Raw genomic sequence first — 13,499 nt, 5'->3', positions numbered from 1 at the left:
TGTTGGAATTGTTACAATGAGTTTTTATTGATTAGATAGGTGTGAGTCATTAAGTTTATAAAGGATTTGGGAAATTTAGTTGTCTGAGAGGGAAGTTTAGGAAGATTAAAGGTGTGGAGTGGATTGGAATCCATTGTAATTCCTAAGGATATACACACACACACATATATGTATATATACAACACACACTTCTCTGTGTGTGTGTGTATATATATATATATATATATATATATATATATATATGTACACACAAATTCCAAAAACATTTCTAAGGGAAAGATCAAAAGGCTTTTAGTAACTGAATATCGGAGAAAAAAGAATGAATGTCAGAAACGATAAGTTTCTGCTCTTGGAATTGTTGGGGCAAATGCCGACCCTAACACAGATAAAGCAGGGCTGTGTAGAGCTTTCAGAAGCCTTCCCAGTAATGAATCAGTGAGCAATTCTAATGACTTGGTGTGCACAAGTAAGCCCATGCATTTCCTTCCTTCCTTCCTTCCTTCCTTCCTTCCTTCCTTCCTTCCTTCCTTCCTTCCTTCCTCCCTCCCTCCCTTCCTTTCTTTCGCAACGTCTGGCTGAAAACTGCACTGCACGAGCAGATATACTTGCTTGCGTGATGCACTCCTAGCTCCAGAAGCTGGCTCTATACCATCTGATGACATTTGCTCTGGGGCTGCTTAAGGGTTAAGGAATCCACTCCCTGGCCCTGCACTGTCAATTCGTAGCCAGGCTTCGGGTTTCCCTAAGCCACCCAGGAACAGTGCCCCGGTTCCCGCACCCACCCTAGCTTCAGAAAGAGGGAGGAAAGGAGGGCGGAGGCTGGCGCTGCGCATGCGCGTCAATGCACGCAGGCGCAGCCTATCTCCTTCCTGATCACCTCGCACTCCCACCCCACCTCCGGGAAGTCGTTCCATCCCGCCCTCCGAGAGCAAAGGAGGGATGCGATTGGGCACTCTGGTTGTCCATCAGACCAGTGTCTCTTCTGCTCAATACCATTGGCAGCCGGGGAAAAGGCTGGCGGGCCGACGTCGGCCTCCACCTTCGAGACTCAGCGCCACCGCGGAAGCCGCTATTGGCGGAGGCCAGGGACCGCGACTGCTCACTTCCGGCGCGGGCCTCCACGATTCCTCCCCCTCCCCCGCCGTCGCCCTCAGCCTTCCCACCCCCCGCTCTTCCACCATGGCCGCCTCTGTGTGGTGTAGGGAGAAGCTGGTCCTCCGTGTCCTCCTATAGCGCTTACTGCCTCACCCTCACCCCCTGGGGGCCGGATCCAAAGGAACCTCGCTCCCCAACCCTTGGGGCACCAGCCAGGAAGGTTTCCTATCCCCCTGCTTCAGGGGCAGGACTCTTCTTTCCCCCACCTCCTGAGGCAGAAACTTAGGGTTTTCCCTGCTTCTCTTAGGGTCAGAAGCCAGAAAGAGCCCCCTTTGGACTCTTCAGGGGCAGAAGCCTCTCCTACCCTTCCCGTAGGGGCGCAGACCGTCACCCCAGCATACTTAGACGCTAACGGCGTTTCCTCAGTACTGCCACTACGGAGGCAGGACCTAGAGGCCCGTCAGCCTTCGCCTCCTGCACAGGAGCGGACTTTCGGAGAAGAGGGAGGAGTGGAGAGGCCAGGGACCCTTTCCCTTCCCTCCCCTACTTGTTCCTCTTGCCCTCCCCAGGGCCTGGCAATCCCGAGTTCCTCATTTCTAGGACTTCTCACCTGTCCACTCCCTGGCCTTTTCCCGTCTCCTGGCTGCAGCCATGGAGTTACAGAAGGGAAAGGGGGCAGCTGCAGCAGCTGCTTCGGGAGCAGCGGGAGGTGGAGGAGGAGCGGGAGCAGGAGCCCCAGGAGGGGGGAGGCTGCTACTTTCAACCAGTTTGGATGCCAAGGATGAGTTAGAGGAGGTAGGTGTGAGGGTGGGGAAGGGAGTTAAGAAATGGGGTTGAGGAGGGATACTGGAGCGGATATGGGGTGGGGTGGGGGGAGGCCTTCAAGTTTTTTATAAGGCACCACGAACACTGCTCCAGACTTCCTGCTCCTGAAGGAAGAAGTGTGGGTCAACTTCCTGGGCAGGTTGTCATAGTAACAGCAGCCACTAGTATGAAAATGGGTGGGGGGATGTTGAGGAAGAAGGGATGCAGCATCCAGATCTATCGAACTTATTTTGACAGTCTTTTTGACATACAGGCCACAGCTATTCTTACTATTTACCCTGTTTCATTCTTAGGTCATATATTGAGTTGGGAAGTAATATATGTGTGTGTAGGTGTCTGGGGGGGCTGACAGAGCTTACAGTAGACCTTGGGCCCTCCTGTTAGATAGTATTGGTTTCAATGTAGACACAGTCAATTGCCAGTGATGTTAACTGAGTGTTTAGAATGAGTGAAGACTTAAGGAAAAATGAGTTGTGTTTAGTTAGGTAGCATGAACTACAGCAGTGGGGTGAAGGATGAATGGACCTAGGGGCTCTCCTTCAGAACCAGATAGCACACACAGGGTAAGGGGTGAATGGACCTAGGGGCTTTCCTTCAGAACCAGATAGCACACACGCAAAGGAGAAAGTAGATAGATGTTGAGGAAGAAGGTAGGATGAGGCGATGCAGTGGGCCTCAATGGGGATTTTAGACTACTGCATAGTTGACCCTCCCCTCCCCTACTGATTCCTCTTACTGTGTCCCTGACAACCCAGAGTTGATTATAAATCCCTTTCCACTGCTCTACATGAAGAGACATACTTAGGAATATGAGACCCAGAAGCGGGACATGATTGCTGAAGTGTTTATAAGACCTAATACGTTCAACTCAGTGGTTATCCAGGGACAGGACAAGTAAATTAATAGGCTCTGATTCTTCACTGGCCATTTCCCTGCTTCTAACTTTGTCACTGTTCTTTAACAGGTATTAGAGGGTGGGCAGGCAGATAGGTGGAATTTATGGTTTAGATTTGAAAAAATGTTGGTTCAGATACAAGGTGATGGAACATAGGGGCAAAAATGAACTTAGTGAGTCGAGAAGTGGCTGGAAAGCAACTTTGTGGATTATGCATCCGCAGATGTCTGCTTGGAGATTGGCTTCCCATCATACTCCCCTGTAATTCTGTGGGTATTTAGATAAATCAGAGTTTGTTTTCTGCTGTTGTTTTTATCAGCTAAGGTAGGCATAATTAGGAACATAAACAATGCTTCTAAAAGTAATGTATTTCCCAAACAAATTTAAATGGCTTTGCCAGGTTGCCTGGCAATTTATATTACCCACTTTTTTAGAAATGGCCACTGTCGTTGTCAGAGCATTTATTGAACCTTGTGTTCTAGCCCTGAAAGTCTAGAATTGCAGCAAGAAAATGGTCGACTACCTTTGATCCCTACGCCAGTTTGGGTGGAGGGGAGAAGACCCCAAGGGTTGGTGAAACTCTGTTTATTCCCCACCCTGGTTGCTAGAGGGGTCATCCTGCTATAGTTGGCACCACAGAATAGTACAGCATCCTGTTCTTCTGAGTGATGACGCGTTTGCTAGTAAACGAAATGATACGGCAGAAGGGGACCACAAAAGAGAGGAAGCATTTATTTTCTTGCTTTTTTGGACTGTCTGATAGTGAACTTTCAACTGTTTCCAGAGAGAAGTGGGGAGGAAGGGTCACCTTTTTTTTCCTGATATCCTTTGTGGTGCAGATGTTTCCCAGCATGTCTCGGGCTCCCCCCTTCCCTTCTTTGCCCTTTGTCCTTTGCATTTGAGTTTTCCAGCAAGCCTTGCCACTGTTTTTAACCCCATGTGTGTGGTTCCCACTAAACCGAGTGTCTCTAAGGGCAAGACTTGCTTTTTCCTCTGCATCACCCCACAGATCTCGGTACACAGAAGTTATCAAACCCTTGTGTTTGTTGATCTCTGCTTGTTTAGGTTTGGTTATTTTCCAGCATAGGTCTACCTGTTGCCCAGGAGCACAGTGGTAGCTTCCTGACCGTATATACTTACTGTGTGCCAAGTCTGATAGGAAAATAGGATGAGGGAGACCCAAGGTCTGCCTTCCAGAGCTTATCTTCTGAAGACTGAGTTAACACACGAGGAAGGTTAAAATGAAACAAAACAAAAACAAAACAACCCGGTTAGGAAGAGAGGAGACTGGGGTCATTACAGCTGGGTATGTTGAGGAAAGGCCCTTTAGAGGCTTGGAGTCTGAAGCCCTGGTGTAGAGTGTCCCAGGCAGGGACAGGGACTCTTCTACATGCCCAAGGGAGCATTTGTTGGATCCTTTCTGCTCTTTGGCCCTGTTCCTCTCTTTGAAGGGGGAATTCTTGCCCATCCCCATCCAGATTTGGGGAATGAGATAAAAATGCGCCAAAGACTGGAGGCGCTTTGAACACGTAGCTCCTAGTCTCACGAGCCTTCATGGCTCCCGGTCATTCCTCTGTGGAGAAGGACCTGGTCCATTTTGAAGTCAGGCTAAAAATAGGAGCGGTGGCCCAAACAAGTTAGAACTTTCTCTTAAGCTATGGACAGGTCTCAGGGTTGCATTTGGTTAGAGGCATGTCCCTTGCAGGTTTTCTCCAAGGAATAACTCCCATCCGGTCTAAGAGGGTTCTCCAGGGAATGGGCTTTGAGTCATTTCTCCTTTTTCCCCCTTATATCCTCATTTCACATACAAATGACTCTTGGTTGTAGAATCCTTGGAACCCAGGTTGTTCAGTAACTCTTTACTAATGTGGGTCTTTGGGGGTTTTGTAGGTCAGACCATATCTTCTTTTCCTGAAGCTGATGGAGTTTAGTCCCTCAAGGCCACTGACTTCCTATGAGGGGGCAGTATTTAATATATAGCTTTTACCAAACTGTGTGTTCTTCTGGTGGAGGCAGGGGAAACTAAGAGGTTAGCCAGTCTTCTGACTTCAGTCTCCAGCTTCAGGTATATATTTACAAACTGGAAGGCCTCCCCCTTCTCTGCCCCAACTCTGTCTGCCGCTGCTGCCATGGAAACCACGGTCAGGTGGTCTTAGTACTAGAAAAATTATTTCGGAAACTCCTAGAGATGGTAAATATTTACTCAGATCTCTGAGGTGCTGTCATGGAGGGCTTACTCTGAACAGAGTCATTCTGCCAGCAGTTGTTGGCAACTTCATGTATGATTCCATCTTTACTCAGGGCCACTGGAGACTGGTGGGGAGAGGCATACTGCTACTTCATTGTAGGGATCTGGCTTCCTGCAGCCCTCTGTGAGGGGATGTGGTCCTTCAGTCACTCTGATTTGTTATTAGTTCTCCCATCTCTGTTTGGAAAAGTAATTTCTGTAGTTCAGGAAGCGCAGCATCTTTCTACTTATGTTGCCTGGAAAGGACTGGCCCTCACATTGCTCTCCTCATTGCTTTTATCCACGCATCCAAATTCTGGACTCTCCCACTTTCTACATCCTTAGCTGGGCCTCCCTGTTCCAAGAGGCCACTTTTCTTTCTTGACTGGGCAGTGACCCACAGAATTGACTCAGGCGTCTGAGTGGAGCTTAGACTATCGAGGAGGGGCCTAGAGAAATCTGGTTCAGTCCAAGCTCTCTGTGTGTTACATCACAGCCAGAAACTAGAAGCTCATAAGGCTACATATCCAGCTTGCGCAAGGATCTTCTTGGTGCAGGGTCCATCCGTCAGGCCTCCTCTCCTCTCCCATACTCTTTCCTCTTCTCCTAGAAGGCAAAAACAGGAGAGAAATCTTTCCAGCCTGATTAGGGACTTAGCCATGCCCTGTGGTAGGAGGCTCCGTTTCCAGGAGTCTTTTGAAGAGATGCCATTAGAAATAGTGGCAAGGGGTTTGGGGGGCGATCTGGTCCTCTTGGATTTAGTTGTGTGATTGTTGAGCTTTTTCACACGTGGCATAGAGGCTAGGTGCTAGGTGCTGTCACATACGGTGTCTCGTGTAATCCTCAGAGCAACCTTGTGATACTGGCTTTATCCGAAAACCAGGATAAAGGATTAAGTTCTAGTAAGTTAAGTAGGGAGTGGAGTAACTCACCTAAGATTAGCCCAAGGCAAGCAAGTGGTGGAAGGATCCTTCTGCGGCGCTTTCAGCTGTCTCGTCAGCTGGCTGCTCTTCTGACTTCTCTTGCGTCGGTGTGGGCTAGCAGAGGTTTCTTCCCTTGAGCGGGAAGTAACACCTAGGGTTTAGGGTGCTGCGGCTCGTTCACCGTCTCCCTCCACTCTGAAACGCTGGTTAACCCGGGCTGGCTGAGCAGGGCCCCCCAGAGCTCCCCAGCAAGAACAGTCGATTTAGCAGCTGGGGGAACTGGTACCCCAGTCACTGAGGACTGTCTTAGGTGGAGAGGGATAAGATTTAAAAAGAGAAAATCCAACCTGAGGCTTTTTTCTTCCCTTACCATGTAGGAGCTGGCCTAGGTAATGACGGGAGATTTGTGGGAGAGGCAGGTTGGGAGATTTACACCTCAGCTTTCATGTGATCTCACAGCTACTCTTCTCAAGTATGCAGGAGCTGTTAATTATGGCTGAGCATGCTGATCTGACCTAATTTGGAGGATGACCTGATGTTGAATATTGTCAAACCTGGGTGGCTTTGGGCCTAATTTAGGTTGAATTTTTGTGGTTATAGGTGCTCCTTGCCCTAACACTCAGTCCTCCTCTGCTCTTAAATGTGAACGGATGTAGGCAACCTCAGGATGACGGTCTAAGGAGAAACATGGTTGTCTTTTCTTCCCAGACCTCTTTCCTGTTCTTATTTGTCAGTTCCTCACAATGCTGCAGTAGTTCTCAACAAGATGCTTTGCCATGACCTTTCGGATGGGGAAAGTCGCTCGCCTTTGTCCCTCTTTTAGCATCCATTGATGATATCTGCCTGAATCAGTTATTACTCCTGTCATTCCTTCTGAATTTATTAGTGGGCATTCCACCGTAAGGAAGAGCTTTCCCTTCTTTGTTTACTATGTATATATGTATCTGGCTTATCAGCATGGATTTCTTAGTTTATTCAGTGATTTATAATCTTAAGCCTCCTTTAATACATGGGTTTCCCCCTTCCTACTTTTTCCCCTGCAATTTAAATGCTAAGCCAGGAAACCTGTCATGGTTTACATGTTCTGGATTTTGCTGATAATATCCCCATGGTGACTTGTAAACTACTAGTTAGGTATAGAGACATGATGAGATTTAAATTTCAGAAAACTTTTTGGGGGCCAGAAATGCTTCATAGGTGGTGCTGTGACACCCTCTAAATGCTTTCTCACCCCTTCGCAGAGGTTGGAAAGGTGTATGAGCATCGTGACATCCATGACTGCTGGTGTCTCAGAGAGAGAGGCCAACGACGCCCTCAACGCCTACGTGAGTATGGTGCTCTCCTCACTCCCGTCTCTGCTTCTCTGAAAGCTCTGAGACAGGATCAGAGAGGTGGGAGGGTTTCAGTGGCTAGGAATTGGGGGACTGACGCTCATTTCTTGGTTCCCCCAAATCCGGCTTCCCAACTCCTCTCTTTCTTTCTTAATGGAGCCCCAGGTCTTGGAGCCTTCAGTAACAGCTTTAAAAAATAACTCACAGTCTGTAGTGACTTTTTTCTTCCCAAGTCATTCTCACATAATTGACCTTTTACATTTCTTAATCAACCTGTGAGGTTGAAAGAGTTCAAAATAGTGCATGTAGAGGATTCAGAGTAATTCCTGGCACAAAGTGAATGTTCTGTATTTCCCAATTATTATGTTATTCTTATTATCATCACCTTACAAATACTAGGGGTTTATTGGTTTGCCCAAGGTCTTGACTTGGCAGGTGTGCTTTTTACTCCATGAATAACTCTTTGCAGCTCCCTCTCTACTGAAGGCTGTTAAGATCTGGTAAAAGTGTGGAAGAGGATTTTTTTCTCCCCTCTTTTATACGCTCTGTTTATTTTCTGCTTCTGGCCTCCATCCAGCCCTGGGGAGAGTAGTATGGGTGTTTCCCTTCACCAAGGGAGGCCCCATCACTTTGAGGAGAAAGAAGTCATCAGATTGAAGAGCTGATGATTCTCCTTTGCAGGTTACTCGAGAGTCCCAAGTTTTCTGGGAGCAGCTGTGCTCCAGAGCTTTCCTCCTGTGAGTGAGAACTAGTTTTTTCCTTCCTCATTTCTCAGGTATGCAAAGGCCCCCCCCAGCATGAGGAAATCTGCCTGGGTCTCTTCACTCTTGTCCTCACTGAACCTGCCCAAGCCCAGAAGGTAAGGCTCCCTACTCTGGACCCACATTCCTTTCTCAAATGTGATCTGGGAATACGGTGGAACTATGGTTTAACTGGCATAGGACCAGACCCTTTGACCAGAGCTGGATCATCTTGTTCTCCAAATATAGCTACAGCTCCCTTTTTCACTCTCTGGCCATCCTCTGACTAAAGTCCTTTCTGTTTCTCTAGATTCTAAAGCTAAAAGGCAGTTGTGACAGTGAAAAGGCATTTAAAGGGTTTTAATTTTTTTTTTAATTTTTTAATTTTTTTTTTAGTGGGGAAGGTAATTAGGTTTATTTATTTTTGGAGGAGGTACTGGGGATTGAACCCAGGACCTCGTGCATGCTAAGCATGTGCTCTACCACTTGAGCTACACCCTCCCCCTTAAAGAGCTTTAAGTTTTAGATTTATGAGTCAAGGCTAGAAGAGTTGGGATTTAATCCAGAGGAGAGAGGAGCACGACTGTAAACACGTCGGTTGAGAGTTCGTATCCAGAAGAGTGTGACCCGTAGTTTGCAGGTTGTATCAGTGCAGGTGAACAGAAAGCTGGTTTGACATTGCAGCAAGGAGGGTTTAAATTAGACAGCTTAACGTTAGGTGACTGATGCAGTAACAGCGTAGTGACTGAGAGAACACTGCAGTACGCTGGAGTCTGACTTCCTGGGGAATACTGTATGAAAACTCGTCTGAGGTTCTTCATAAACAGAAGGCTCTCCTTTATGTAGAATAGTCTAAGCGGGGTCCTTCCTTGAGGGGAGGAACTGAGCAGGATGATCTCTTTGAATTCCATTCTTTTTATAATAAAGTAGCAAAATTCTATCTTTTACCTCTCCGGATTTGCACTTTCTGTGTCCTTTGAGTCTTGGCATGATGGTTTAGAAGCATACGTCTGGTATCTGGCATTACCTGCATGACTAACAGAGAAGCGCTTAGAGCCAGGGAATTCAATATTCTCCTCGGCCTTTCCTTGAACAAAGAGAGTGTGGAAGGAGACAAACATGCTGTGTGCCCAGCATTGTGTTTGGCTCTAACCAGACAAGATCTCATTTAATCCTTTCAAAAAGCCATGTAAAATTTGTGGCTTTGTACCTTTCCCCCAAATTGCTCCCAGTTTACCTGTAAGGCAACTGGAGTTCAGAGACTTTGTCATTTGTTCAAGGAGAACCGAAGGAAAATCATTCCTAGGGACAAGGACAGGACGCCCATGGCCCTCTGGCCTGGCTCTTGAACTAACCGCAGGGGAAGGATTTATGGCACGGCAACCTGATGTGTTTGTACTCTGGTGCCACCTGGAGTAGGTTCTGGGGTGAGGGACGGTGGTAGAGCAGCAGGTATTCACAAGTCCTTGATCTCCCAGGCCATTTCTGAGCTGGGACCTTGTCGAGTTAAATTGGCATTTTATTTTCATACTGGATTTATCGTCATCAAGATCTTTGAAGACGAATGAATGTCTCCAATTTGGTGGCATTAAACAGAATGTGAGCCAGCCCAGCCCTTCTATTTTAAAGAAAGTGTTGGCAAAGATGGGGGTGAAGGGTTGGGGGTTAAGGTTTAGTTTTCTTTTGTGTGGGTTTTTATATATACAACTAAAATCTCATTTAGTCATCTCAGTGTAGATTCGTCTTGCCCACTGGTTTTATTAGTGTCTCAGTGGGATCTGAATCAGCCAGGGTAAATGAGTAAACCTCAGTGAAGTGGGGGGGGTGTCTGATGATTCCAGCTCTTTGTCTGGTCTGGCAGTGAGAGGCCACAGAGTTGTGCATTATAAATGCTTATTATGTCATGAATTTGGCCCTCCGGGTATGACAGGGACTAGGGCACCTTGTCTTCTTTTTGCTCTGTGACAGCCCCATGAGGGTGGCCCAGGCCCTCGCCTTGGGTCTCGTAACTGGTTAATAGCTACAGCAGGATTTTGTTCACATGCTAAAAGTTTCCAAGTAAACCCCCTACCTGGGAGCCTCCTAGGCCACAGGCCCCCATGTCAGGCCTCTTCAGACACAGTGGGTAGGGATGCAGAATTAGGAGGGTACAGATTTGGGCAAGTGAGGAACTGTCAGGTAGTGGCTCATTCAGAGACCTTGAGCCAGGTCAGAGGATGGGGGAGGAATTAGTGACCTATCTCCGTAGTTCTTTATCCTTCTCCCTGAAAGGTAATTATCTTGTGCAGTACCTTCTGGCCTGCAGAGGGTTTTAGGTGGGAGTAACTGATGAGGATTGACCCTAATGCATTGTTTTAGGCTTCAGCTTAAAACAAGGGTAGTGTTTTCTAAGGGTTTATTTGGGGTTAAGTCTGTCTCTGGAACAGAAACCTCAGGGTAAATTGGAGATTCAGTTGTTCCTGCATTTCCACAGGCTGAGAGATGGAAGATGGGGATGGTGGAGAAGGTGGTAGTGGAAACTGAGTCTTGAACGCATAGGAAACGTGCTCTGGGAAAGCGTGAGCTGAGGAGCCCGTGTCAGTGCCAGCAGGCTGGTTCAGAGAGTGAGGGCCAGCTCTCTGGGACTTCTTAGTGGGCGGAGCTAATGAGAACTCAGCCGAGGAAAAACCAGGTCAGGTACTGGTGGAGAGTGAAATATGCGGGGGGTGGATTTTGCTCTAGTTCTGCCTTTTTAACTTGTACCTGCCCTCTTGGCAGCTTTTGTGTTTATATTCTGTTAAGTTTATTTCCTATGTGATGTCTGAACTGAAGAGCTGGGAGCAGCCCAGCTGGGGCCTGTGCTGGCTCTAGCAGTCAGTAGATACAGGTAATAGGAAAGGGTTTAAGTCAATGCCAAGGTCCCTTTTCATCAGAGGGTCACGGATCCAGGCTCTGGCAGAAAGAAAGCTGGGACTATGAGGGCCTAGGCTGGAATGTCACTACTCCCAACACAGTCAGACAGGCGTGCTGCCTCATCGCTGTCCTGTCACTTTTTTTTTTGAGACCCTCTGCTTCTCTTTTCTCTCCCCAGCTGAGTTTTCTTCCATCTCCTTATCTTCCAGGCCAGTCAGCAAACTAGCACAGAGGTTGGAGAGACAACTGGCAGCATCAGGAATATGATATTCCTGGTACCCAGCTGCCATGTGTTACCAGCAGCTGTGGTCCGTAAGGTCCCGGAAGGAGCATGGAGCGTGGAATGAGGCAGACTGAATCTGCTGCCTTCTTCTGACCCTGTGTCTCCTGAGGGGCTTGTCCCTTCCTTGTCCCAGGTCTCTTCTGCATTTCTGGGATTTCTGCTTTTGTTTGAACAGACAGGGCTCCTCTCTAATTAGCAGTGTCTCTGTCTTTGGCCTGACATAAGTTTCTTTCTTCCTTTGCCTCCCTCATGCTCTGCCCATTCTGTGACTCACTCCTCTGGGGGAGGCTCCAGGGCTGAACCATCAGCATCCAGTGACTGGCCCTTTGGCAGTAGTTCACTCGGTTCCTTATCTCTCTCTTGTTTGCTTGCTTGTACTTTTGATCTCCCAGTCCTCCCCCAAGATGGAGTCAGAGGATAATCGAATTCTCCTTTGAGTGTGAAAACTTTGTAGCACGTGGGGGAATCTCTAAATGTCAGTATTTTCATTAGAGCAGTTGTTCTGACTTAAGGACAACAGAGGAAGCAGAAGTAGCAATAACTGATCTCTTCGGAGTCCCGAGTCACACCAAGGCCAGGGCGCACCTGGTCTTGAGGAGTACTTCTCTTAGGATGAATGCGCTGGGAATTGTAGCCGTCTCAAAGCCACCAGACACTCTTACCTCCGTCTCCACCAGCCTCTTCTCCTCTTAGTTGTTTCTGATGATGCTCTAGGGATGGTTAAGAGCATGGAATCTAGAATTGGACGGCCTGGACTTGAATCTTCCTCTTATCTCTGGTGTGATCTGGGACAAATTCCTTTAACTTCTCTGTGCCTGTTTCCTCATCTGTAAACACAGAGATGGTAATAAATAGCATCTATTTCAGAGGGCGGTTATGTGATTCAGATGCAGTAACATGTATGGGGTGAAGTTCGTGCGCAGTGCCGCTGCACGCTGACCCGCTACAGCTGCCATAATTGTTTATGCTGGCCTTGCTGCTGACCTTCTGAGGCCGTGCGATGTTACCTACCTGATTGTTACCCTTTGTGCTGAGACCCTGACAGCACGGAACTCAGCAGGCTAAGGAGGTTGCTAATGAGGTCCCCCAAGGCAGTCCTCCAGGAGTGTGGTCTCTTTAGAGAGACGGAGTAAGAAAAGCTCTAGGGGGAAAGGGGACGAGAGGTCTCAGAGGAAACCGCAGGCCCCCCCTTGCCTCCCCCCGAGGTGGCTATCCTGAATGCCCCTCCTTTTTTAATACTTGGCAGAAGCAAAGGGCAGCCCAGACTAAAGAGCAATGTTTGGTTAAGGAAGTTCCTTTTGGTTCTACCCTTTCTTTCCGGGACCCTGGTCCCTGGATCCTCTTCCCTTAATACTCCTAGCCCTTTGCTTCATCTGGCTGTGTCAATACAAGTCTAAAAATCTCTTTGAGATCCTTTCCGGCCTGTTCAACCAAACCCATTCTGCAGTGACCTTTTACTGGCAGATGAAAAGCAGATGGCCTCCACCTGGTTTTGCTCAGCTGGTAGCATCAAACAGTATGACACTTCCTAAGAAGGGAGGTAGGGGGACCGGGAGCCTTTCTAAGCAGGCTTTTGTGCCTCATTAAGAGAGGAGCTCAGTCCCTCTTCCCACCCCTGTGTGACAGAGTGAGGGGTAGGCTTGGCGGGGGAGGAGCCCTATGGAAGGGTGGCATCTAGAGTGCCAAGTCTTTCGTTGCCACTCATACCCCATTGGTGGGGATTAAGTTGGAGAGGCTGAGGGGTAGGGGGCCCACGATGGTGGGGTCAGGAGCCTATGCTCAACTTGCTGACTGCTTACAAACCTTACTTCTCACAGTGTTACCGGGACTTGGCTCTGGTGAGTCGTGACGGCATGAATATTGTCCTGAATAAAATCAACCAGATACTTATGGAGAAGTACTTGAAGTTGCAAGATACCTGCCGTACTCAGGTAAGGCCAGAAAGAAGAGAGAGCTCCAGCTCAGAGACATAACAGGGAGGAAGGGAAGGAGGAAGCGGGAGCAACTCCCCCACCCTTTGTACACCTAAATTATAATGTGATTCGATTAGCCTCTTTCTCAGATTCACATCTGTCTTTTCCTCTCTCCTTTAGTTGGTGTGGTTGGTGCGGGAACTAGTGAAGAGTGGGGTTCTGGGAGCTGATGGTGTTTGCATGACATTCATGAAGCAGATTGCTGGTGAGTTGGATGGCAAGAGCGTAAAGAAGAAAGGAGAGGAGCCCAGAGCCTGAATCCAGGCAACGGAAAATGATTAAGTGCCCAGGGGACTCGATTCCTGGATTGCTTAG

At 48.0% G+C, this 13,499-nt stretch overlaps 1 protein-coding gene across 1 annotated transcript in view; it reads left to right on the top strand.

Moving 5' to 3' along the window:
* Positions 1–1,092: 1,092 nt before the first annotated feature.
* The window catches only part of INTS3 (integrator complex subunit 3), a 33,503-nt gene continuing 21,096 nt past the window's right edge, over positions 1,093–13,499 (top strand). The window contains exons 1-5 of the mRNA XM_006214716.4: positions 1,093–1,890; positions 7,207–7,290; positions 8,072–8,155; positions 13,029–13,142; positions 13,305–13,389. Of these exons, the coding sequence (XP_006214778.1) occupies positions 1,747–1,890; positions 7,207–7,290; positions 8,072–8,155; positions 13,029–13,142; positions 13,305–13,389 (511 nt within the window). The 5' untranslated portion in view covers positions 1,093–1,746. The remainder of the gene's footprint in view (positions 1,891–7,206; positions 7,291–8,071; positions 8,156–13,028; positions 13,143–13,304; positions 13,390–13,499) is intronic.

Source organism: Vicugna pacos, chromosome 21 (assembly GCF_048564905.1).
Source record: "Vicugna pacos chromosome 21, VicPac4, whole genome shotgun sequence".
Lineage (NCBI taxonomy): Eukaryota > Metazoa > Chordata > Mammalia > Artiodactyla > Camelidae > Vicugna > Vicugna pacos.
The sequence above is the reverse complement of the archived record's forward strand: the minus strand, read 5'-3'. Positions and strand labels throughout refer to the sequence as shown.